The following is a 27291-nucleotide window of genomic DNA, read 5'->3' as shown; positions in this document are numbered from 1 at the left end:
ACCCTATTTTTTTTAGAGCGAAGCTTTTCTATAGTTAGGGTCGGTCTATATGTAACAGTCAACCCTTTTTCGTTAATTTAGATATGTTAGAATTGTCCTATCGATTTCAAAATTTGCATGATGATTCTTATAACAGTTAGGCATGATTTAGGAAGTGTAACATTTAGAGAAAGTCTGTACGTCCATTTGAAACTTGCTGATTTTTAACTTTTTTTGACAACCTTTTGCATAATAATATAAGCGAGGCATCTCTAAAAATAAATTCCAAAAAACGTTATAGTTACACGCGACCGTGGCTCAACACAAAGCGCATAGGCTCGTCTTCGGCAAGGTAATAGGTTCAAATTTCGGCTTAGCACCGCGTCATAACTAAGGCATCAAAAATGGTTTTTACTGCTATGTCAGGTGTGCTACATTAATATTTAGAGTAGGGTGAATGCCAGTAGAAAACAGGCGCAACGCATTACCATGCACACAGTTAGGACTTATCAGACAAAGTTCGTGCAATCAAAGATTTGGTTGTCTGATGGATGTCAACATTCTCATAATTATGCCTAATAAAGTTCATGAGATCCATGGCAGTAGGACTGATATATGCAACTTTTTAGCCGCTTTTACCAATTTCAACCGATTTTTCGGTTCCCATAAAATATAGACGGCTGAAACTTCTTGTCAACATTCCCAAAATTATGATGGGTACGACTTGGGAAGCGTAGTAATTGTATAACCGTTACAAGAAAGTCCGTACGTTCATTTTAAACAAGTTGCTTTCTTACCTTTTTAGCAATAGTTTTCTATGTGAAATAATTAGGTATCCTATTCATCTGAATTTGTAATACTGATTAATTAATATCATTAAGCGAAGCATATCTAAAATCAAGTCCTAAAAATGTAAGAATGTCCTTAATGTTGCTTTCAAATTACAATCTAACAGGAATCTTCTGATTTCTAAGCATCTACTATTTAATATTTTTGTGCTTCGCTACTTTTAGATGTTGTCATGCTTGTTTTGACAACAATTTTAAATGATATTATTATCCAATTTTAATGATTTTTTAAAAATAACAACACAACAGATCTATAGTATAGATGTATATACAAACAACTACCTCCCTTCATTTTTCAAAGACCTCTTTTGTCTGCTTCTAAATTATTTTCTGCTAATTGGCTGTGTTAACATAAACGACACCATTGGTTAATTTTCAATGACCCATTAGGAAGGTTGCACAAGACGGTTGCGATGGGGAGGTACAGTTATTTAACCCTTTCTCCCTCTAGTGTTTTACTCGAATAACTACACTATGCATTTTTACCCCTTATAATATTTTGTTTTATGGATATTGTTATCTTTGATACAAAATATAAACATTTTATAAAAAAGGAAATATCTTTTTCGGAATTTATTTTTAACATAAACAAAATATTTATAATCATTACAAATTGATCCATTAATATTTAAAGTTCAACTACTTTGGAAAATAGATTTTTAAGGCATTATTTGTTGAAAACCATGATTTTTTTCATATAAAACTAAACAATTCAATGAAAATAATAATGATTTTCAATTTATGTCAGGGGTTAAATTAAGCCTTACTTTAGATTTGAAAAAACAAGGATGACAACATCCATACAAGCGAAGCTCTGAAATGGAAGGACGAACGAACATTAACACTTGTAGAGTGTCAGAACTAAATATAAATACATAAGTCTATACAAAATTGTAAGTAAATTTGTTGCAAAACTGATTAAATACATGTCACTGTTTAAGGACTTACTGACGTTTTTAGGACTTGATTATAGAGATGCTTCGCTTACAACACTATACCTTGTTGTAATAGGAATCAGTATTCAAAAAATCAAATGAATGGGATAATCTTAACAAAAAATTTATTGTCAAAAAAGAAAAAAAAACAGCTTGTTTCAAATGGGCGTATGGACTTTCTAGTAACGATTAAAGAGTCGCTGCTCTTAGTTGTACCTAACTGTTGTAGGAATCAGCATGCCAAGTTTTAAATCGATAGGACAAATCTAGCCTGTTTAAATTAACGGAAAAAAATTAATGGACGGGCGTACGGACGGACCGACCCTAATGATAGAAAAGCATCGCTTTTAAAAATCTCCTGCATAATTTGCAAAACCAAATTTTCATCGGATACCATTCTATATTATTGCATGAGATTAATAGCTAGAAGAACTTAGCTTTAAATAAAATCTTTACAGGGAGGGAGGGGATATTGGACTGTAAATTATACTACCACCCAAAGATTTTTAAAGTCGTTGGCTAATAAACTTTGAGGTCTTGTAAATATCTTAATGGGTTGATTTAAACAAGCAGTACCCAAACTTTTCAACCAAAAATCTATATTTGAGCGTAACATTGAATTTGCTCTCGTTAAACAAATCAGGGACCTTAAGGAATAAGTCAATTGACGATAAATTGATACAATCCCAATGATGATTTTTAAAAATTAATACTTTTTATAGATTAAGATTATTATTTGAAAAGATTTAACAATCAAAATTGAATAAAGGTACCCAAAGTTATTGAACTACAAATGGTATAACGTTGTTATAAATCTTTGGGTACCAGTATAATATAAAGTCCATTGTACCCTTCCTCCCTGAACACAAAGAGTGTTATTGTTCTTGCTTTATATGTTGAAGAGGATCTGTTACAATTTCTTCTTTGGTTCCATCCATTTTATATTCCATTGCACCTTAGGACAAGTTATAAATAAATTAGTTTGATAAAGTTTTAAATAGATTTTGGAAAAGAAAAGCTTAACAAAACTAAATGTAAGTTACTTTACTCAATGGGAGGTCGGCGATATTTTTAAAAAGCAACTTTTGCCCTATAGAAGCCTTAATCCGAAATTAGCTTCTCTAGCTATAAGAAATCCTTAGTAAAAACGCCACCCCCCCCCCCCCGCCAGCCCATTATTGTACACATCTTCCTTTAAATCTACAAAAGGGGTATTTTGTTTTTTAACATTGAGAATATACCAAAGTTTATGGTCCATGGCCTTATCCCTTAATTTCCCTATGTTAATACACATTAGGATTAATTAACATAGGCTAAAAACTAAGGAAACCTCCCTAGTAAGATTTGTTAATGTTTAATATTTAAACACAACAAATAAAATCTTTGAAAATAAAAGCCAACCTATTCAGGTAAAAAAAAAGTTGGTTTAGTCCATTTATTTATCCTTGCCTTCGCTAATGTGACCAGCCTTATCCTCCAAGTCATCCCCCCAGTCATCATCCTCCATTTCTTCCTTGATCTTAACATCTACCTCCACACATGGAATAAAATCAGTAATTTCCACTGTTTGGGGGTGGACACGTTTTTGGTGCTTGCGCAAAGCATTTCTACTCGGACATTTTCTATCACATAAATCACATGGATAATCAGATCCGTGCATCCTCTCCTTGTGCTCTCTAAGATTACCGCTCGTCTTAAATGATTTGTTACACACATCGCATGAGAATGGCCTTTCCCTTGTGTGAACTAGCATGTGTGTGGTCAATTGATTCTTCATTCGAAATGTCTTCTCACACAGCTCACATGAGAATGGTTTCTCGCCAGTATGCACTCGCATGTGATAGGTTAGGAGCACATATTTCTTAAATCTTTTCCCACAAAGGTCACAAGCAAATGATTCTCCGTCGTGTATCTATTAAAGATAAATGTATAAGAATATTGATATCATCAAAATTTAAAGGAAGGGGGCGGAAGTGACACATCTAGAAACCAAAACTAATGAACTTAACTAAATAAAGAGTTACAGCTATGAGATTTGGCATGGCAGTTGCTTCAAAGAGGTACACTATGGGACTGTGAAGAAACGGCGGCGGAACAACCACATCCGTCGAAAACCGCCGTTTCCCGCCGAAGTTTTTTTTGCCTTTTCTCGCCATATTAGCCAATTTTCAATCATCTGAGATAAACTTTTTTTCATAAAAATTTTCCTTATATAAATTTCCCTTGACACTTGTAAGATTTAAACTTCACTTGCAATTCTTTTTTAATATTGAAATGCTTGAAATATTATTTAATTCTAAAGTGTCACGTGAAAATATTAGGAAAATTTTTATGAAAAAAAAGTTTATCTCAGATGATTGAGAACAATCTAGTTTGGCAGAAAAAAAGGCAAAAAAAATTTCGGCGGGAAACGGCAATTTTCGGCGGGAGCGGCGGTTCCGCCGCCGTTTCTTCACAGTTCCCTATTGTACCTCTTTAAAGCAACTGCAAATCTCAGAGCTGTAACTCTGTATTTAGTTGAGTTCCTTTGACTTTTAGTTTTGGTTTTAAAAAGTGTCACTTCCGCCCCCTCTCTTTGAAAAGTCTTTAAATGCGAAGTATTAGTTTTTCTGGAATATTTATCATAAAAACTTTTGCCATATAGAAATGCTGTAAAGTCAGGAATTTTAGTAACAAAGCTACTCTAAAATTAACTTCTTCTGTCTGTTCGTCTTCTAATTTATAAAAAGTTGGTTTGCCTTTTCTCTTTTTTTTTGTTTTAAAAGAACTCAGGTTATATATTTTTCAAATTTGACCCTGCTATAGGGGGGGGGGGGGGGGGTGGTAGGTAAAAAAATATAAAAATATGTGGTTGAGGAAAAAATGTAAAAATTAAGAGAACAGAAAACATTTTCTTCCATTTTTCTCCCCTCTTAGGTGAAAAAAAACTAAAAGAATATATATGTAGGCGGGGGGATAATGAGTAAAATAAAGAGTCTTGAAAATATTTTCCCCTTTTTTTACCTTCCTTGCTTGAAAAAACTAAGGGGAAATAAATTGCAGCAGGGGAAAAAATGAATCTTGTTCAGAATATACACCCCTGAAGGAACAGAACATCTGCCATATAACTCACATAGTTCGTCTATCTATTCCATATTTTATGCTTCGCTACATATAGATGATGTCATCCATGTTAAATTCTAGTCCCTGATTTTTCTCAAAATATGCTTGATTGAACTAGCCATCTTGAATCTATAATTGTGAAAATATTTATCCATTTATCTTAAACCTCTTTTTGGTGTATTTCTAATGATTCTTTGTTCAAAAAAGATTTATCACATCTATCACACGAAAATGGCTTTTGCAGGTGTTGAGTTTCCATGTGCTTCTTTAAGTACTTGCTATCAGACATTAGTTTATTGCATATATTACATGTGAAAGTCTTTCTTTCACTTTCTGTATGTGCTGTCTCCAAGTGTCTCTCCAAGCCTTGTGAACATCTAAAAGATTTTAAACACATTTCACATGAGAACGGTTTCTCACCTGTATGTATTCGCATGTGCTCTATGAAAACTCGCTTGCTGGACAAAACTTTCTCGCAAACCTGACATGGATGTGCCACGCTAGATTTCTTTCTCAGTACGCCATCACATCTTGATTGATGCTTAACATATTTTTTTTCATGTATAAACGTCTTTGTACATTTCTCACATTGATAGGTTGTCTTTTTGGAATGCTCTGTGGTGACATGGTGACTGAGTTGTACATAGTATTTGTTACAAATATGACAGGTACCATGCGTCTTCTTGTGGTTATTCAGTTGGTTCAGGGTGAAGAATTGTTTGTCACAGTCCGTGCAGAAATATTCTGGATTCTCTGAGTGGCGCTCCCGCGTGTGACGGTTCATATACCAGACATTTCGAAATCCTTTTAAATAGTTAAGAAAATATATGTATAAGTAATTTCTTGAGTTTTTAAACAGTTGACGGTCTTTCTCATCTTACGTAACGATCACTAATGAACTTTTTAGGAAGAAAAATTTTTTTAATGCCTTTAGGTTAAGTTAAGTAAGTTTTTGTTTTTAGAGCTCAGGAATGTTTGATTAATTTACCGTTCATTGCTTCTTTTTGCTATAATTCCTGAGAAAATTCCTGAAATCACCCCTCTATTAAAGTAACAGGATGTCATTCTGTCTGTATGTCTGTGTGTATGTGTGTGTGGCAAATGATTTCGTGCTACCAGGTGTACCAATAAGGTTCTTCATTACATTTAATTTTTTATAACGCCAGAGATGGTTTGAATTAACTTGGCGCCCTTAGTAAAAATCCCCCAACTAAATATCTTCTTTACTTTTGCTTTCTAAAACTAAAAATGAAAGTGGGGGGTCAACTAAACCTTCTCCCCATCCCTTGAGTGTTTTAGTTGGAATTTCCTTGTCTTAAATTCGGGTGTCTTTAAAGGGGTGGCTTTTGAAAAAAACTTCCTTTAATATCTAGAACTGGATGATTCGCCCCTAGCCGGGGGATGTCAAGTAATTGCCTAAGACATTTCTAAAGATTTTCTGAGATCAAAGCTTCAGACAAGAAAAAACCTTAATACTTTATATTAGAGGAGGATAAGAGGGGGGGGGGGAAGTTTTGACACATTTGCGTAAACAGTGAGTATAGGCTTTATCTTTGGACTGAGAGGATAGGTTATTAGGGATAAAAACATTCTTATATGATATATTTTCCCAAGTTTTAAGACTTTTTGGATAGGCCTCCAGGCTTAGGAGCTGCAGGCCTACAGGTTCAGGAGCTGCAAGCCTCCAGTTGCTCTGTACTAGTAAAACTCAAAACACATAATTTTATTTTTTAAAATTGAAGAGTTAGAAACCATTTTTATAAAAAAATATGCATATCTTAAAATGTTATTTACATATTCGAAGAAAAAAGATGCATATTTTGTATGATAAGTTGACCTCTATCTCTTCAAAAAAAGAATATTATTTTAATTTTGACCTGTCCAGAGACCAACTGGAGGCCTGCAGCTCCTGAACCTGGAGGCCTATCCAAAAAATCTTAAAACTTGGGAAAATTCATCATATAAGAATGATTTTTTCTTTTATAACCTATCCTCTCAGTCCAAAGATAAAGCCTATACTCACAGTTTACGCAAATATGTGAAAACTTACCCCCTCTTGCTAATAACTATATTTCCATGCCTCTATCACAGAAGGAACATTTGTACGGATACTCTCCAGTGTGGATTAATCTGTGGCTATCTAGGGTGATCTTGGAGCAAAATGAGCTTTCACACAGATCACATGGAAATGGTTTTTCTCCTATATTTTGGAATATCTGGATGAGTAATAGGTTTATATACCTACTTCTTATTTTCTAAACCCGCGGGGTAATAATTAACATTTACCTAACCTAACTTAACCTAACTAAATTAACTTATCAAAAGCTACTGTGAAAATACAACGAAACATGGACGACCATTTTAATACAAAATATTATTAAACGATATGTTATTACTTTGATGTTGTACCAAATTTTCAAGTACCCTGATAAAGTAATACTCTCAGCTAAAATATCAATTACCCCCATCCACAACCTTTACCACTTCCCCTACACTCCTACTGGATGAACGAACTAATCAATAAATGAGGTCCATATTAGCGATAAATTGACAACAAATTTACCCCTGTCAATACATTCATACCCTCTATCCAATCTATTATTACTCATCCACTTATCCCTTCCTGTATGAGTCAACATGTGGCGATTAATTCCAGATATTTGATGGAAACTTTTCTCACATTGGTTGCACTTATATGGCTTCTCACCGGTGTGAACTCTCTTGTGCGCTATAAGTGAGCCCAACTGGCTAAAACTTTTGTTGCATATCTCACATGAGTAGGGCTTCTCGCCTGTATGGACACGTTCGTGTTTTTCCAAAGAGTATTTGGAAATAAACCTTTTTTTAGAAATACTCTAAGATTTTGTTTTTGTGTATTTACAACTAGCAGATGCCCCTACATCTAGGCAATCTTCATTCAAAGGGGCAAAGATGGGTAGCAAAATATCTTTAAAACATCCCAATACTTTAATCTAAAATTAAAATATCCTAAAACCATCAAAGGAGCCATAAGAAGCTTATCTGAAATAAAGAACCCAATCGGTTCATTAGTTGTTGAAATCTTAATCTTTAGACCATAAAAACCTTACTGCTTTATATAATAGCCCCATAGCATTTAGTGGCTCTGTAGTATTTGAATAGGCAGAGGTACTATTAAAAATTTATCCAAAACTTAAATACACAAATAACCTAATTCATCACAGTAGTTATTGAGATCTTAAGCCTCAGACATAAAAAATCCTTACTACTTCAAAAATAAGGTGAAAGATTTAAAAGGGTAGGAAAGGGGGCTGGGATAAATAAATGAAAAAGCAAGAAAGAAATTATAAAATAATATAATTAAAGACAAAAACCAAGAATGAGAAAATATTTTTGAAAAACGAACAGGTAGGTATATGAAAAATAAAACAAATATATCATAATCACATAGTAATTCTAAAACAGTTCTTAAAAAAATATCAGAACCTTTATGAAGCCGACGAGGTACAGATTAATCCAATAGTTAGAGAAGGAGGAATGTTTTGGCCCATAAACAGGTGCACTCAATACCATGCACAGTAAGGACTTCAAGACAAAGGTCGAGGTCATGCAATTAAAGGGTTGGTTGCCTCTATTGGGCGAATGAATGCTTTACACTGCAAGATGCGGAGTATTTTCAAGGTGCGCGAAGAGGTTTAGAACCCGGAGCGGCACCAAGCTCGCTAGAGGTCATGTGGAAAATCCAGGATGATATTCACACAACAAAATTGAGTAGGTAGAGTAGTTTCCTTTTCTGACAGACAGTACATTCAAAATTCTTCTCTCCCGTATGAATTAATTTGTGCAGAGACAGAGATTGTTTGGTTGCAAAAGTCTTGAAGCAAATATCACACTCTTTGTCCGCCATGTTGAATTCTAGATTTTACTGAAAACAATATTACATATGGGTATAATCACTTTCATGACACCATCTTGTAATGGGCGTTTCGTTGTATTTTTACATTAGCTTTTCTCCTATTTCTAGCCCCTGCAGGGGGCTATAATCCAGCGAAGCAAATTACCTAACCCTGCGGTGCAATCACCTAACATAACTTAACCTAACCTAAATTAACCTATCAAAATCTACTGCAAAAATACGACAAAACGCCCCCCAAGAGGCGTTGTCCCGAAAAGAACTATACCTATAATTTTCATTACTTATTCTTACTCTATAATATCTGTTCGGAAATCACAATAAAATAATGCCAAATAATCCTTACATAAAAGTAACAAGATCTGTGTCTGTCTGTCTGTACCGAAGAATCTTGCAAACCGCAAAACCCAAAATGGTTTTCCTTTACAATTTAGCTTCTAATAGGCTCTGGTAAGGTTTTTAAATATTTTGGTGGTACCACCATCCTCCCAATGAAAATTGCCCTTAGTGATTGTAATTTGATGTATCTAATCGCACATATAAAATAGTATATTCAATGATAAAAAGTATTCCTTAAAAGTTCTAAACCGGTTTTTTAAAAATCAATATTTTACCCCTAATCAATATTTTTTTTACTAAACACAGAATTTTGTTATAAAAGGGAGGGAAGGGATGACACTTTTAGGAACCCAAAAAATACCTAAAAAATCTTTTTAGAAATACAATGTGGTACTGTGAAGAAAAGGAGGCGGGACAAAAGATTGTCTTAAATTATTCAAGTTTGTCTAATTTGGCGAGAAAAGGCAAAAAAATGTTTGCGAAAACGGCGTTTATTGGGCGAAAGCTGCGGTTTTGCCGCCGTGTCTTAACACTTCCACATTAGACATCAGTAAAGCAACTATTGAGCAAAATTTCAGAACTGTAACTCTTTTATTAGTTGAGTTCCTTTGACTTTAAGTTTTGGTTTCTTTAAGTGTCACACCTACAACCTCCCACTTTTTTAGGGGGGGGGGGGGTAAGAGGAAAGGTTTGTTAAATGTACATTTTACCTGCAATTAAGGGGGGGGGGGGAGTAAGTTTTGCCACTTTCGCGTAATCAGTGTTGTGTGGACTAGGTGTTGATCTGAGATTATAGGTTATTTAGGATAAAAGTTTACTTTTGGGTAGTAGTTCACGGAAATTTAATCATTTTTTGAATAGGTCTCCAGGTTCAGGTGCTGCAGGCTGGAAGGTAGTTTCTGGACAGGTAGAATTTTTAAAAAAATTTAGTTTGAAAAGTTAGAGAGCAACTTATAAAACAAAATATGCTTCTTTTTAAATGTTATTAACATATCTGCAGAAAAAATTAAGATCGGCCTCCAGGTTCAGGTGCTGCAGGCCTCCAGGTTCACTCTGGACAGGTAAAAATTAAATTTTTATTTAAAGAGTTAGAGGTACACTTGTAAAACCAAAAATGCGTGTTTTTGGATATTATTACCATATTAGTAGTTCACGGAAATTTAATCATTTTTTGAATAGGTCTCCAGGTTCGGGTGCTGCAGGCTGGAAGGTCGTTTCTGGACAGGTAAAAAAATTTTAAAAATTTTGTTTGAAGAGTTAGAGAGCAACTTATAAAACAAAATATGCTTCTTTTTGAATGTTATTAACATATCTGCAGAAAAAAAATGACAATCGGCCTCCAGGTTCAGGTGCTGCAGGCCTCCAGGTTCACTCTGGACAGGTAAAAAATAAAATTTCTTATTTAAAGAGTTTGAGGTACACTTATAAAAAAAAATATTCCTCTTTTTTGATGTTATCATCATATTTGCAGAAAAATCTCAGATATAATATTACAGATACTCAGAATGGGGAATGCACCTGAACCTGGAGGCCGATTGTCAATTTATCTTAATATATGATAATAACATCCAAAATTACGAATATTTAGTTTAATAAGTGTACCTCTAACTCTTTAAATAAGAAATTATAATTTTTACCTGTTTAGACTGAACCTGGAGGCCTGCAGCACCTGAAACTGGAGTCTGATTTTAATTTTAACTGCAAATTTGATGATAACATCCAAAAAGATGCATATTTGGTTTAATAAATGTACCTGTAACTCTTAAAATAAAATATTTCATTTTTACCTGTCCAGAGTGTACCTGGAGGCCTGCAGCACCTTGACCTGAAGGCCAATTGTCATTTTTTCTTCAAATATGGTAATAACATCCAAAAAGATGCATATTTGGTTGAATAAATGTACCTGTAACTCTTCAAATAAAATATTTTATTTTTACCTGTCCAGAGTGGACCTGGAGGCCTACAGCACCTGGACCTGAAGGCCAATTGTCATTTTTTCTTCAAATATGGTGATAACATCTAAAAAGTTGCATATTTGGTTTAATAAGTGTACCTGTAACTCTTCAAATAAGAAATTTTAACTTTTACTTGTCCAGAGTGTACCTGGAGGCCTGCAGCACCTGAACCTGGAGGCCAATTGTCATTTTTTCTTCAAATATGGTAATAACATCCAAAAAGATGCATATTTGGTTTAATAAGTGTACCTGTAACTCTTCAAATAAATAATTTTAATTTTTACCTGTCCAGAGTGTACCTGGAGGCCTGCAGCATCTGAACCTGGAGGTCGATTTTAAATTTTTCTGCAAATATGATGATAACATCCAAAAAGAGGAATATTTTGTTTTATAAGTGTACCTGTAACTCTTCAAATAAAAATTTTTAATTTTTACCTGTCCAGAGTGTACCTGGAGGCCTGCAGCACCTGAACCTGGAGGCCGATTTTAAATTTTTCTGCAAATATGATGATAACATCCAAAAAGATGCATATTTTGTTTTATAAGTGTACCTGTAACTCTTCAAATAAGAAATTTTAATTTTTACCTGTCCAGAGTGTACCTGGAGGCCTGCAGAACCTGAACCTGGAGGCCGATTGTCATTTTTTTCTGCAGATATGTTAATAACATTCAAAAAGAAGCATATTTTGTTTTATAAGTTGCTCTCTAACTCTTCAAACAAAATTTTTAAAATTTTTTTACCTGTCCAGAAACGACCTTTCAGCCTGCAGCACCTGAACCTGGAGACCTATTCAAAAAAATGATTAAATTTCCGTGAACTACTACCCAAAAGTAAACTTTTATCCTAAATAACCTATAATCTCAGATCAATACCTAGCCCACACAACACTGATTACGCGAAAGTGGCAAAACTTACCCGCCCCCCCTTGATTGCAATAACTTCTTGTAATCTTTTCTTACGGTTTTGCATTTTAAATCATTGTGTAGTAACCTGAAAAAAATATAAAAAATAAATCTATAGGTAAAAAAAATATAAAAAATAATCACAGCACTATTATTAAAATTTCACCTTACTAGGTAATTTGTATTGCAAAAGAAAAAATAGTTTTAATGATGAAAGATATTTAAAAAAGTAAACTGCTAGGTAAAAAGTTAAAAACAAAAGGGAGGAGGTAGGGTGCGCTAAAGGTTGTGAGTTTTTTCAAGTTAAAAAAGGTAGTAGAACGATAAAAAATTTATGTTAACTTTAATTAAATTTTTTGTCTATAGTTCTTTTCAATTAGAAATGCACATATTTAGTGAATATTATTGTTCTACTACTATTTTTAAGACTTAAAACTAACACCTTTACGGATTTTTAGCGCAACCTACTCCTCCCATTTTCAAAATTACAAAAATACATAGGTAGGTACAATTATACACATTTAAAATACTTTATTTTAGGTTTTTAAAAAAAATTATTTTTATAATGCAAAAGTTTTTAAAAAGAACCAACATCACATATTTTTCTAATGGAAAAAAGAATAATGCGACATATAATATGTGAGGAATGATGATATGACGCTAACTGTATTTCTTCCGTAGTAACTTCATATTAAAGTAAGTTCATCATATTATTGATTTCTTGACAAAAGAGCTCATCAGCTTTACGATACTTTAATCTTGATTTCACTGCCTCGCGTATGTATTCTCCTCCTTCGCCATTTTTCTTCATGATTTGAGCATTAGGACATAATGCTTTGTAAAATTCTCTTCCACTTTCCAAAAATGGATGTTCCTGGAGTATTATGAGGGTGTGCACTTTCTTCAGCTCTACTGTTGGTGGTGTGCTTTCCATATTAAAATGTAACAACAAAAACTCCAAGGTATCAGCATTTTTGATGAGGAAATCTTTTATAATTTCATCCATACACCAGTTACTTCTATCTAATAGGTAAAAATCTGTTAGGTTAGGCATCTTTTCTATGTCCTTCAAATCATCAAAAACATAAGGCTGACTAATCACTAGGCACTGCAGGGATGAAGCACATTTCAAGATATTGGCCAGATTTTGACGATTATAGATAAATAGATTTTTGATATTTGAGAGTGCGTTTGGCAAAATCAAGCCATGTATATCAAATAATATCAGAGTTTCCAATTGACAAGCATTGGCAGATATTATATCTTCTATCATGTATACATTGTATACATTTTTTAATTTCATATACTTGAGTTTTGGAAAGTATTTGTCCTCCATTTCAAATTCATACCTTATTTCATTAAAGACTATTCCTGTCAATGTTTGCCTACACTTTGATATCAGAGATTTTACAGTTTCTCCCAATGAAAAATTATAAAGATCTAAAGTTTGTAGTTTGGGTAGTTCAGGTAATTGCTGGAGGACTGGTCTCCTCTCTTTGTACATAAAACGTATTCTTAATGTAGACAAGGATTCAGAACATAGAGAAAGCAATGAAACCAAATCGTCGGGATGAATATGATCAACAATCAGAGTCTCCAATTTTGGAAAATGTGGATAGTTATGGGGGAAGTTCGGTTCTTTCGGTTTTAGCTCTAGATAAGTTAATTGTGCAGCATGTTTCTTCAGTAGGTTTATTACATGCAAGTTATCTGGTTTCATTGATAATTTTTCCAGAAGTGGAAATAGTGTGTCTTCATGCTGCAAAAATGATACCATATCTGAACCCAAATGTGGTATATCTAATGCAGATATGTTGTCCTTGTAATCATTCAGTATCTCTTTCAATCTACAATCTTGACCATCATGATTTTCAATATCCAAATCCAGTAGGTTAAGGTGTCCATTAGGTTTCTTCATTGCTCTCAAAATAGATTCACAGCTCTCCCTAAATATTTATTATGATTTCAAAATTATAATGATAAGCATTAAGACTTGGTCAGACACAATCCCTCTTATTTTCAGCATATGACATGTTACTATCCTTCCTTATACTTTAATATCATTGAATACAGGGGTGTATATTATGTATTTAGGGGAAGGGGAGGGGTTACCCCACAAGCCCTTAGATGGAAAGTTCAAAATTAAATCTTTAATGGCTGCTTAGTTCAGTTATATGAATAAAGTTTGCATTAAAAAAATCAACTTGATATCTCTAAAATAAGCTCAGAACTTATGATTTTAGTGTTTGCGGTTGTGATTGACCCCACTAGCCCCTAGGAGGAAAGGGCCGAAATTCAATTTTCAAAGTTTTACAGGTAGATCCAATCATTTAGGACATTTTATAAAAAGAATTGGAATAATATCTATAAAAACAAGCCCAAATATCCAGGGCAAAATTGTATACCAAAATTTCTTTCCTATATTAATGTACAAACTTCCCCCACTCTTATAACTTATGTAGGTTATCATGAGAGGTAAATATTTATACTTACCTACTAAGTCGTATTTTAAAACTTCTGAACTTTGATGGCATTAAAGAACAGATTCTTTCATCAAACCTAAAAAAGTTTTTATTTTGTGATTTAACTTTAAAATAAAATCATACCTAAATAAGGGGGGGGGGGGGGGGGTTAATGCAACCATCTCGTAATCAATGTATAAATGGCACTTAGAGTTCGAATTTCGATCTAAAGTTCTGCATGAGTAATCCTTGGTAGGTTTTTTTTCCCTAAATCGAACAAAAAAGTAGAAAAAGTAACGGCTAACGGCTCAGCCGTTTAGCCTTTTTTTTTTTGGCTATTTTTGGGGCAAATCTGTCATAAATTACGTAGGAATCAACTTTTTGAAACATTTTTTGCACAAGCTCTATGTAATGTATGTAACTCTACCCATGTCCAATTTTGTATAGGGTCTTTGAAATAAGCTTATTGGGTTGGAAATAAAAACAAAGCCAAATCCCTACAAAAGCAATTGGCCAGCAGAGCAAAATGGTCACTGCCACTGGGACCAGGTAGTTGTCTGGATTATTCATCTATACTAGCACATTTATTCTTTAAATATTTCTCTAAATTACGTCATTCATTTAAAGAGATTGAGAAGCAAAAAATTCTGATCGGATTACCAGATTAAAAAAAAGGTATCTTACCATTTAGAGACACGGCGAAGTTTAGCAATATCATGGAGGTACAAATAGTTGAGAAACACCAGTAGTAGCTCTGGTGCTAGCTTCATGAACAATCCTCCACCCCCGCTTTCCATTATTCCTTTACTCTTTCTGAAATTAGATATATTGGTTTAATTTTAGGTGAACATATTAACACTATTAGAAAACTGCCGTACTGCTTACTCGAATCTGCCACTGAACCGCCGCCGGCTGCTATTTTAGGTAAATAAATATATTATTTAATTTATAAAACTAAATGTTTTATGGGCCCTGATTTCAAAAATTAAAAAGGGGGGAGGCGGGTGTAATACTTTTTAAAACCAAAACTAAAAGACAAAGGAACTCAACTAAAATAAGAGTTAAAGCATGGCAGTTGCTTTAAAGAGGTACAAATATGGAACTGTGAAGAAACGGCGGCAAACCTGCCGCTTTCACCGAAAACTGCCGTTTTCCGCCGATTTATTTTGTCTTTTTTTGCTAAACTAAACTATTTTTAATTATCTGAGACATACTTTTTTTTATAAAAATTTTCCTTTAGGTATACTTTCACTTGACACATGTTATATTTTTTAAATATGACATGTTTGAAGAATTGTACCTCTCTAAAGAGACTGCTATATCAGATTTCAGTGCTGTAACTCGTTTTTAAGTTGAGTTGACTTTTAATTTTGGTTTCAAAACAAGTCACACCCGCCCCCTACCTTTATTTTAACCGCCAAATTGCTGTCAGTGCAGATTTTTACTTTCATGCAATTTTAAGATGTAAAATTATTATCAGTATTTTTAAAAATTTCCACAAATTAAAAAAAATATTTCTAAGAGGATAATATCAAATCCTGGAGTTAATACTTAAGGCTATGCCCCTAGATGCCTCTAGTGGAATATGTGCTTTTAATTTTGTAAATATCTCTAAAAATACATAGTATAAAAGCAATCTATGAAGTCAAAAATATTTAGCGTAATAGTATTTTTAATGTTCATTGTTCATGTTACAAGTTTAAAATTAGCCAATGAAAATACTTCTTTTAAAAAATAATTCTTATTTTTGTTAAAAATCAATAGGTACAATCTTTAATGTATAAAACAAAATAAAAAAATATTTTAACCTATAGAGGTATTAAACCTAATTTAAAGAAATTAGAAGCGTTTTAATACTCTAAGTATAAAATAACTAAAAAAAAATAAATACAACTGAATACAATTACATAATATAAAAATAAAAATAGTATTTAAAACAAAAGATGCGGTAGAATTTCTTATTTACATATTTACAATAATTACTACCTAAAGAGGTATATTTGTCACATAAACAAGGAAAACAACATCCATTAGTAGCGAAGCACTTAAAATTCATGGAAGGAAAAACACACAAAAAGAATTATAACGAAGATGTATTTGTGATGAGAAAAGTAACACTTTCAGAAATACCATGGCAAGCATAAGTTACAAGAATACCGTCAAAAAAATATCATTTTGTACTAAAAAAATAGCAAACAAAGTTGCATAAAACACAAGAATATGATTAACAAGACTTGATATTTTTAAAACTAAATGATAGGAAATTGAGATTTATTTCACATGTATGCCCTATAGGTAAATGTAGTTTATACCATTGAACAGGAAGAGATATTCTGTTCTCTAAATCAAAGTTTTAATTCATTTCACGCAACTATCAGTATGAATAAAATCAAGTTCTAGCCTTGGATCCCTCAAAAATATAACATTTCCCACCCCTCATTTTTCTCTCCAAAAGTCAGTGTTTTAATGTTAAAAATTTTACCACCATTACAAGATCATTTGAAATGAGTATAATTTTTACCAGCCCCGCAAAAATGAATTAAAAGTAAGAATAACCTTATTTTAGACAATATTAAACAAAGATTTTAAAACAAAAAGAAATGCCATAAAAAGCTACAATTCAAAGGGGGGGGGGGGGGCGAAAGTGACACTTTTTGAAACCAAAACTAAATGTCAACAAAGGAACTCAACTAAAAAAATAGTTACAGGTCTGAGATTTAGCATGGCAGTTGCTTTATAGGGGTAAAATATGGAACTGTGAAGAAACGGCGGCGCAACCGCCGAAAACCGCCGTTTCCCGCCAAAAATTGTTTTGCCTTTTCTCGGCGGTTGCGACGCCGTTTCTTCACAGTTCCATATTGTACCCCTATAAAGCAACTGCCATGCAAAATGTCAGACCTGTAACTCTTTTTTTAGTTGAGTTCCTTTGACTTTTAGTTTTGGTTTCAAAAAGTGTCACTTTCGCCCCCCCCCCCCCCCTTTAGTTTCTTTTAAGTGGTTAGGTATAAATAAACTTTTATTGAACAGATTAGGTTTTACATATAAAATCTATTCCAATTTAATTTAGTGTTAACAGTTTTAAGGAAGCTATATGTGAAACTTTAGCTTTAAAAGGTGTTTCTTAATGTCGTTATTTTGAATAATAATGATCTTAGATTAAAAAACTGAAGGATTAATCCGACATGGATTATGATTGCTATTCCTGGGGTAATGCATGTCCTTCCAAATTAGTCTCCTCCTGTTTCAGATTTTCTTGCCCTGTCTCCTCCTCTTGCCATCCCTGGTATAATACACCTTCATGCAATTTTGTCTTTTTATCCTCATTCATTTTATTTCCAGTCTCCTCAACTTGGACAGAAAGAAAATCATCCATAGAAAGGTCCTCTTCATTCAAAGCAGCGTCTGCAGAGTCACCCAAAGGTTGTCCTACTCCTTTCCTCTTCAGTTTTCTTGCTTTTCTCTTGTGCATCACTGTATCTTCGTGGCGTTCCAAGTCTTCTGTGGAGTAGAATGACATATGGCATAAATCACAATTGTAAACCTTTTCCGTGTGCATCCTTTTGTGCCGCACAAAATAGCTGACCTGAGTAAATGATTTGTAACATATTTCACATGTGTATGGCTTTTCGCCTGTGTGTACTATCTTGTGCTTGTTTAAATCGCCACTTCTAGAGAACGACTTTCCGCAAGTTTCACAATGAAATGGTTTTACATCACTATGCATGACCATATGCTTGTTCAAATCGCTAGTCCGTGCAAAACTTTTTTGACACACTTCACAAGGATATGGCCTCTCACCTGTATGAGTTCTTTCATGTTTTGTCAAATCACCTTTAGTATAAAATGCCTTTCCACATGTAACACAAAAGAAAGGTTTCTCTCCGGTGTGGGTTCTCATGTGGGCGTTTAGGTTACCTGACTGTGAGAACTCCTTTTGGCACACTTCACAAGTATAAACTCTGTTGGGAGGAATGCCGTAATGGGTTATCATGTGCTTGTTTAGATCACCGCTCCTAAAGAATTCCTTTTCACAAATTTCACATTTGTAAGGCTTTACATCACCATGCATTACCATGTGTTTTTTCAGATCGCTCTTCTGATAGAATCTTTTATCACAAAAGTCACAAGAAAATAGTTTCTCGCCAGTATGAATCCTAAGGTGTTTTTTCAATTCACTATTTGTATAAAATGCCTTTTCACATCCACTTTCATTACATGAGAAAGGCTTCTCTCCTGTGTGAATCCTCATGTGTGTTTTCAGATTATATTTTTGTGAGAAAACCTTATGGCAAACTTCACATGAGACTGTACTGTTTTGATTGACTGATTGATCATCCTCTAAGAGAGTCTGGACCAAAGCAGATACACTAAATGAAGGTTCTTCTTTTACGTCATCTAAGGATTCTTGGACTCTTTCCTGAAAAGTGGTAATTATAAGAGGTTATAAAGAATCTCTGTATCAAGGTGTGAAAGTACTATCGCAAAAAGATAGAATTAATAGATAAAAAGTTATTTTGAAGCAAAAATAAAGATAAACTCGATAGGCAACTTTTTTGGGCTCATATATGTACTAAACGTAAAATTTTTTTCTTTATCACATTTATATTCCTTTTTGGCTGAGTTAACTAAAATTAATCTCCTTGTTCATTGACGGACTTAAAAAGAAGGAAAATTAGAAACCTATAGGAAGAAAAGGGGACTAATACTGTAAAAGGAGAGAAAAAAAATAGGTGCTGCCATTCTGTAAATATTAAGCAAAAGTGTTTAACTTACATAGGTATTAATAAGAAAAACAATTTTCATGAAATATAATAAAAATTAAAGACCCCCCCCCCCCCATTTCCGATTTTTATGTAAAAATTAATATCCGTTCAATAGATTAGAACTGGTTCTCAGCCATACTGAAAAATCATGTAGAGTAACACATTACAGACAAATTTCCACGAACAAAAATCAAACTGGTTTCAATCTTGTAATTTTTTTATTTTATATCCAATCCGCGGAACGCTGTCTATAATAAGATCCAATTACCTTTAAGTTTATATCACCATCAAACATTTCTTCTTTGATATCATTATTAGGTATTTCATTCTTTACTGTATCAACATAAAATTTTCCTTCAAAGTCCATGTTGTCATTGGTAATTCATAATCTATCAAACTTTTGAACTCAGTCAATGCTTTTCTTACAAGCTCAAGCTTTGATTTTGCTTCTGTAGAAATACAGGGGTGTATATTCTGCTTAAGATTCATTGTTTCTCCTCCAATCCATTACTTATTATTTACTAAACCCGCGGGGTAATCATTAACATTTACCTAACCTAAAATAACCTATCAAAACCTACTGTGAAAATACGACAAAACCTGCAACTTCATATTCTTTCCAAGATCCAAAAATTTTATAATTTTATATAGTTCAACAAATGCATTCTATTTCTGTATCTGCAAGTGTCCTTTAAATCTGAATTGAGAAGAAACTAAAACAGTTGCCTCCTTTGATTTAGGAATAATATTTTATTTTTATAAAATATGCTAGGTAGTTATATCTATATTCAAACCTTTTTTAGAAAGAATCTTTTTAATGCATACTAATATCAATCGAAATAGATATATTATTACTAGGATGTTGTACCAAATTTCAATGACTTACTTGCAGCTGGCTAAAATAAAAATTCCCCCCATCCACAACCTTTACCCCTTCCCCTACACTCCTACTGGATGAACGAACTAATCAATAAATGGGATTCCATATTAGCAAGATAAATTAACAACAAATTTTCTCCTGTCAATTCATTTATACCCTATATCCAATCTATCAATCTATTATTACTCATCCATTTATACCTTCCTGTATAAGTCAACATGTGGCGATTTATTCCAGATATTTGATGGAAACTTTTCTCACATTGGTTGCACTTATATGGCTTCTCACCGGTGTGAACTCTCTTGTGCGCTATAAGTGAGCCCAACTGGCTGAAACTTTTGTTGCATATCTCACATGAGTAGGGCTTCTCGCCTGTATGGACACGTTCGTGTTTTTCCAAAGAGTATTTGGAAATAAACCTTTTTTTAGAAATACTCTAAGATTTTGTTTTTGTGTATTTACAACTAGCAGATGCCCCTACATCTAGACAATCTTCATTCAACGGGGCAAAGATGGCTAGAAAAATATCTTTAAAACATCCCAATACTTTAATCAAAAATTAAAATATCCTAAAACCATCAAAGGAGCCATAAGAAGCTTATCTGAAATAAAGAACCCAATCGGTTCATTAGTTGTTGAAATCTTAATCTTTAGACCATAAAAACCTTACTGCTTTATATAATAGCCCCATAGCATTTAGTGGCTCTGTAGTATTTGAATAGGCAGAGGTACTATTAAAAATCCATCTAAAACTTAAATACACAAATAACCTAAATCATCACAGTAGTTATTGAGATCTTAAGCCTCAGACATAAAAAATCCTCACTACTTCAAAAAATACGGTGAAAGATTTAAAAGAGTAGGAAAGGGGGAGGGGATAAAAAAATGATGAAGCAAGAAAGAAATTATGAAATAAAATACCTAATTAAAGACAGAAACCAAGAATGAGAAAATATTTTTGAAAAACCAACAGGTAGGTAGGTATAAAAAAATATCTCATAATCATACAGCTGTAAATTCTAAAACAGTTCTTAAAAAAATATCAGAACCTTTATGAAGCCGACGAGGTACGGATTAATCCAACAGTTAGAGAAGGGGGAATGTTTTGGCCCATAAACAGGTGCACAAAATACCATGCACAGTAAGGACTTCCAGACAAAGGTCTTGCAATCAAAGGGTTGGTTGCCTCTATTGGGCGAATGAATGCTTTACACTGCAAGATGCGGAGAATGTTTCAAGGTGTGTTGAAAGGTCTAGAAACCGAAGCGGCACCAAGCTCGCTAGAGGTCACGTGGAAAATCCAGGATGATATTTACACAGCAAAATTGAGTAGGTAGAGTAGTTTCCTTTTCTGACAGACAGTACATTCAAAATTCTTCTCTCCCGTATGAATTAATTTGTGCAGAGACAGAGATTGTTTGGTTGCAAAAGTCTTGAAGCAAATATCACACTCTTTGTCCGCCATGTTGAATTCTAGATTTTACTGAAAACAATATTACATATGGGTATAATCAGTTTCATGACACCATCTTGTAATGGGCGTTTCGTTGTATTTTTACATTAGCTTTTCTCCTATTTCTAGCCCCTGCGGGGGGCTATAATCCAGCGAAGCAAATTACCTAACCCTGCGGTGCAATCCCCTAACATAACTTAACCTAACCTAAATTAACCTATCAAAATCTACTGCAAAAATACGACAAAACGCCCCCCAAGAGGCGTTGTCACGAAAAGAACTATAGCTATTATTTTTATTACATATTTTTCATATTAAAAGTTCAAAACCCGTTTTTTTTAAATCAATATTTTACCACTCCTCAATATTTAATTACTAAAGACATAATTTGTTGTAAAACGGAGGGAAGGGATGACAATTTTAAAAACCTAAAAAGTTAAAAGATCTTCAATGGTAGCTTTTAAGAAGTACAATGTGGAACTGTGAAAAAATGGAGGCGGGACAAAAAGATTGTCTTAAATTATTCAAGTTTGTCTAATTTGGCGAGAATAAGCAAAAGAAAATATTTAGCAAAAACGGCGGTATTTGGGCGAAAGCTGCGGTTTCGCCGCCGTGTCTTTACACTTCCACATTGTACATCAGTAAAGCAACTATTGAGCAAAATTTCAGAACTGTAACTCTTTTATTAGTTGATTTCCTTTGACTTTAAGTTTTGGTTTCTTTAAGTGTCACACCTACAACCTCCCACTTTTTTAGGGGGGGGGGGGGGTAAGAGGAAAGGTTTGTTAAATGTACATTTTACCTGCAATTAATTGATTGCAATAACTTCTTGTAATCTTTTCTTACGGTTTTGCATTTTAAATCATTGTGTGGTAACCTGAAAAAATATAAAAAATAAATCTATAGGTAAAAAAATATAAAAAATAATCACAGCACTATTATCATAATTTCACCTTACTAGGTAATTTTGTATTGCAAAAGAAAAAATAGTTTTAATGATAAAAGATATTTAGAAAAGTAAACTGCTAGGTAAAAAGTTAAAAATAAAAGGGAGGAGTAGGGTACGCTAAAAATCCGTAAAGGTTGTGAGTTTTAAGTTAAAAAAAGTAGTAGAATGATAAAAATTTATGTTAACTTAAAAAAAATTTTTTTGTCTATAGTTCTTTTCAATTAGAAATGCACATATTTAGTGAATATTATTGTTCTACTACTATTTTTAAGCCTTAAAACTAACACCTTTACGGATTTTTAGAACATTATACTCCTCCCATTTTCAAAATTACAAAAATACATAGGTAGGTACAATGATACACATTTAAAATACTTTATTTTAGGTTTTTAAAAAAAAATTATTTTTATAATGCAAAAGTTTTTAAAAAGAACCAACATCACATATTTTTCTAATGGAAAAAAGAATAATGCGACATATAATATGTGGGGAATGATGATATGACGCTAACTGTATTTCTTCCGTAGTAACTTCATATTAAAGTAAGTTCATCATATTATTGATTTCTTGACAAAAGAGCTCATCAGCTTTACGATACTTTAATCTTGATTTCACTGCCTCGCGTATGTATTCTCCTCCTTCGCCATTTTTCTTCATGATTTGAGCATTAGGACATAATGCTTTGTAAAATTCTCTTCCACTTTCCAAAAATGGATGTTCCTGGAGTATTATGAGGGTGTGCACTTTCTTCAGCTCTACTGTTGGTGGTGTGCTTTCCATATTACTACTGTGTAACAACAAAAACTCCAAGGTATCAGCATTTTTGATGAGGAAATCTTTTATATTTTCATCCATACACCAGTTACTTATATCTAATAGGTAAAAATCTGTTAGGTTAGGCATCTTTTCTATGTCCTTCAAATCATCAAAAACATAAGGCTGACTAATCACTAGGCACTGCAGGGATGAAGCACATTTCAAGATATTGGCCAGATTTTTACAATCATGGATAAATAGATTTTTGATATTTGAGAGTGCGTTTGGCAAAATCAAGCCATGTATATCAAATAATATCAGAGTTTCCAATTGACCAGCATTGGCAGATATCATATCTTGTATCATGTCTACATTTTGAAATTTCATATACTTGAGTTTTGGAAAGTATTTGTCCTCCAAATCAAATTCATCAAAGACTATTCCTGTCAATGTTTGCCTACACTTTGATATCAGAGATTTTACAGTTTCTCCCAATGGAAAACAATTATAAAGCTCTAAAGTTTGTAGTTTGGGTAGTTCAGGTAATTGCTGAAGGACTGGTCCAATCTCTTCAAAAATATCAAATATTCTTAATGTAGACAAGGATTCAGAACATAGAGAAAGCAGTAAAACCAAATTGTCAGGATAAATTTCATTAACAATCAGAGTCTCCAATTTGGGGAAATGTGGATAGTTATGGCCGAAGTTCCGTGCAAAACTTAACTTTAGATAAGTTAGTTGTTCAGCATGTTTCTTCAGTAGGTTTATTACATGCAAGTTATCTGGTTTCATTGATAATTTTTCCAGAAGTGGAAATATTGTGTTTTCATGTTGCAAAAATAATAGCATATCTGAACTCAAATTTTTCCAATATCGTAAATCTAATGCAGATATGTTGTCCTTGTAATCATTCAGTATCTCTTTCAATCTACAATCTTGACCTTTATAATGCAGAATCTCCAAATCCAGCAGGTTAAGGTGTCCATTAGGTTTCTCCATTGCTCTCAAAATAGATTCACAGCTCTCCCTAAATATTTATTATGATTTCAAAATTATAATGATAAGCATTAAGACTTGGTCAGACACAACCCCTCTTATTTTCAGCATATGACATGTTACTATCCTTCCTTATACTTTAATATCCTTGAATACAGGGGTGTATATTATGTATTTAGGGGAAGGGGAGGGGTTACCCAACAAGCCCCTAGATGGAAAGTTCAAAATTAAATCTTTAATGGCTGCTTAGTTCAGTTATATGAATAAAGTTTGCATTAAAAAAATCAACTTGATATCTCTAAAATAAGCTCAGAACTTATGATTTTATTGTTTGGGGTGGTGTTTAGCCCCTAGAAGGAAAGGGCCGAAATTCAATTTTCAAAGTTTTACAGGTAGATCCAATCATTTAGGACATTTTATAAAAAGAATTGGAATAATAACTATAAAAACAAGCCCAAATATCCAGGACAAAATTGTATATCAAAATTTTCATCCTATATTAATGTACAAACTTCCCCTACTCTTATAACTTATGTAGGTTATCATGAAAGGTAAATAATTATACTTACTCCATTTTGAATTCCCCCAATTTTGTTTTGAAACTTCTGAACTTTGATGGCATTAAGGAACAGATTCTTTCATCAAACCTAAAACAAGTTTTAATGTGATAGTACGCTTCAAATGAATAAAGAGAAGTTCTATCTATGGAGAAAAAAAAATGTTTAATCCAAATACAATAATTAGGTTCAATATGATTTTGTCGCCTCCTAGAAATTGTGTTGATTATTTTCATTGAGTTACAATCATACAAAGGGGGGAGGGGGGGGAGGGTTTACTAACATCTAAACAGTGAGCAAAATGGTCTAAATATTAAGCTATATTCTTGAAACTTAGTACATAAGCCTAGTCATATAGGCACTACATCTAAATGAAAAAAAATTCAAAATTGTTTATTTTTAGATTAGGTAAGAAACTGATTTTTAGGGTTTTTAAATGTCACAGATACTTATTCCAGAGTCACCCTTTCATTAACCAGAGCCATTACCTTGGAGGCTAGGGGTGGTCAATCAATGACTGTCAACAGACTAAACTGCTGAGCTAGACTGACTTATTTGAAAAAGATTTGCCTTTTTATAAAAAAAAGTATTGGGGTGTTTTCTAAAAAAAAGAGATGGAGAGAGGGTCTAAAAGCTAAAAAGTATGTTTTGTTGTCTAACAAGAACGGTTAGTTTCAAGTAGGTATGGCTTTTATAAGATTACATACGTAAGTTGTTTACTGACAATTATATAACTAGTTTTCATGAATTTAAATAACAACATTTCATAAGTATCAAAAAGGTTTTAGTTGTTGTTTTACAATCAAGAAACATGGGTTTTATCTAATAATATATGAAGAGAGTTTTAGTAAAGTCTAAAAGTTTAATTATTAGATAAAAGGAAAATTTAACTTTTAAGTAGAAGCTTATACTTAATTTCTTTGTTGTGTAAAAGTGCTTTGAAAAAGTAAAGGCCTTAATAGGAGCTGTAACTCCTTTCTTTGATGTACAATCTTGTTGTCTAAAAATACTTTTAAAAGCTTGGAGATACTCTTGAAACAACAGTGGGATAAGATTAAAGTTAAAAAACAGAGGGGACACAACTTTCAATTAAGTCTTTGAATATCAGCCAACAGTGGCGGAAATATTAACACAGCTAAGTAGCTACATAAAAGTAGAAAGCAATCTAATTCCTAGGAGAGAAAAAAGTCACAATTAGTGATCTTAGTTATACATCTATACGAAAATCAATTTAACAAATTATTTTAATTGGTTGAAAAGGTAAAAACTGAAAAAAAGATACAACAAAAAGATGAAGTATTTATACAAGGGGTAGTTGCACGAAATACATTTGAACTTGAATTTAGTAAACCATTTTTTTTTTTTTAATGGTTTAAACTACCTTTATGTGGCATGGCATATATTTGAAAGAATTAAATTTTCTACCACGTAGTTTTAAAATATCAAAACTGAAATCATGACCCCCAAATAATGTAGTTCGTGCAACTATCTCTTAAGCTCAAGCTTAAAAATATCTTACCATTTGGAGACAAAACGAAGCTTAGCAATATCATGGAGGTACAAATAGTTGAGGAACACCAGTAATAGCTCTGGTGCTAGCTTCATGAACAATCCTCCACCCCCGCTTTCCATTATTCCTTTACTCTTTCTGAAATTAGATATATTGGTTTCATTTTAGGTGGATATATTCAAATATTTAGCGTAATAATATTTTTAATGTTCATTGTTCCTGTTACAAGTTTAAAATTAGCCAATGAAAATAAAATAAAAAAAATATTTTATTCTTTAGAGGTATTAAACCTTATTAAAAGAAATTAGAAGTGTTTTAATTAGTGATGGCAATCCGTCGAATTTTTGGGCCGGATTCGGATTCCGGAATCTTAAAAGAATCCGTCAAAAAAAGTGGCGGATTCCTTGCGGATTCCGGATTCTTATTTTTGGCGGATTCCGGATTCGGATTCCGGATTCTAGCAATGTTTTAAAAGGCTTTTTTTTAAAATTAAAAAATTTAAGTGCTACATATGTCCTAAAAATTAATGTTTTTGGTTTTTTCTATAATTCACTTCCGAGAATTGAACCAGATTTTAAAAGATATTATATATAATGATGATAATCTTTGCCTTCAAAAAGGGGAAGTTGAAAGAAAAAACTCAAGACGCTAATTTTAGCCTACCAATTCAGAATCCGGAATCAGCTATTAAAAAACGGATTCCGGATCCAGATTCGGATTCCAAAATTGGCCCAAAAATTGGGCGGATTCCGGATTCTGGATTGCCAACCCTAGTTTTAATAATCTAAGTATAAAAACAACTTTTCTAAAAAGTAAATCCAACTGAATACAATTACATAAACTTAACTGGTTAACATATTATAAAAATATAAAATAGTATTTACAAAACAAAAGATGCGGTAGAATTTCTTAATTACAATAATTACTACCTAAAGAGGTATATTTGTCACATAAACAAGGATAACAACATCCATTAGTAGCGAAGCACTTAAAATTCTTGAAGGAAAAACAC

The 27291-nt window shown here is 33.0% G+C and overlaps 3 protein-coding genes across 20 annotated transcripts; all 3 read right to left on the bottom strand.

The window, feature by feature from the left end:
• Positions 1–1385: 1385 nt before the first annotated feature.
• LOC145334178 (uncharacterized) lies at positions 1386–12043 on the bottom strand. Of its 16 annotated transcripts, none has more exons than XR_013884741.1 (9): positions 12011–12043; positions 8637–8758; positions 7490–7707; positions 6945–7066; positions 5031–5668; positions 3212–3674; positions 2588–2717; positions 2139–2251; positions 1386–1641 (listed from the first exon to the last, which is right to left on the bottom strand). XR_013884741.1 is itself a non-coding variant. In XM_080179542.1 (8 exons), exons 1-7 carry the CDS (start codon positions 12018–12020, stop codon positions 2638–2640), a joined length of 1653 nt encoding a protein of 550 aa, XP_080035668.1. In that variant the 5' UTR covers positions 12021–12043; the 3' UTR covers positions 1386–2212; positions 2613–2637. The 16 variants fall into 16 exon arrangements, 1 of the variants encoding a protein (XP_080035668.1); XR_013884747.1 differs by having other exon boundaries at positions 1386–1530; XR_013884749.1 differs by having other exon boundaries at positions 1386–1530; positions 2157–2251.
• On the bottom strand, positions 12042–20110 carry LOC145334181 (uncharacterized). 2 transcript variants are annotated; one of them, XM_080179548.1, is made up of 4 exons: positions 19447–20110; positions 15100–18832; positions 14447–14512; positions 12042–13899 (listed from the first exon to the last, which is right to left on the bottom strand). In XM_080179548.1, the coding sequence occupies exons 1-2, from the start codon at positions 19543–19545 to the stop codon at positions 17612–17614; spliced, it is 1320 nt and encodes a 439-aa protein (XP_080035674.1). In that variant the 5' UTR covers positions 19546–20110; the 3' UTR covers positions 12042–13899; positions 14447–14512; positions 15100–17611. The 2 variants fall into 2 exon arrangements, with proteins under 2 accessions (XP_080035674.1, XP_080035673.1); XM_080179547.1 differs by lacking the exon at positions 19447–20110 and having other exon boundaries at positions 15100–17110.
• Positions 20111–22391: 2281 nt separating this feature from the next.
• On the bottom strand, positions 22392–27155 carry LOC145334180 (uncharacterized). Of its 2 annotated transcripts, XR_013884757.1 has the most exons (4): positions 26289–27155; positions 24782–24859; positions 22748–24243; positions 22392–22577 (listed from the first exon to the last, which is right to left on the bottom strand). XR_013884757.1 is itself a non-coding variant. In XM_080179546.1 (3 exons), exons 1-3 carry the CDS (start codon positions 26399–26401, stop codon positions 22998–23000), a joined length of 1437 nt encoding a protein of 478 aa, XP_080035672.1. In that variant the 5' UTR covers positions 26402–27155; the 3' UTR covers positions 22392–22997. The 2 variants fall into 2 exon arrangements, 1 of the variants encoding a protein (XP_080035672.1); XM_080179546.1 differs by having other exon boundaries at positions 22392–24243.
• Positions 27156–27291: the final 136 nt, after the last annotated feature.

This window comes from Acartia tonsa, chromosome 12, assembly GCF_053477335.1.
Source record: "Acartia tonsa isolate MP-2025a chromosome 12, ASM5347733v1, whole genome shotgun sequence".
In the NCBI taxonomy this organism is placed as follows: domain Eukaryota; kingdom Metazoa; phylum Arthropoda; class Copepoda; order Calanoida; family Acartiidae; genus Acartia; species Acartia tonsa.
Note: the sequence above shows the minus strand (reverse complement) of the source record. Positions and strands in the feature narration are given on the sequence as shown.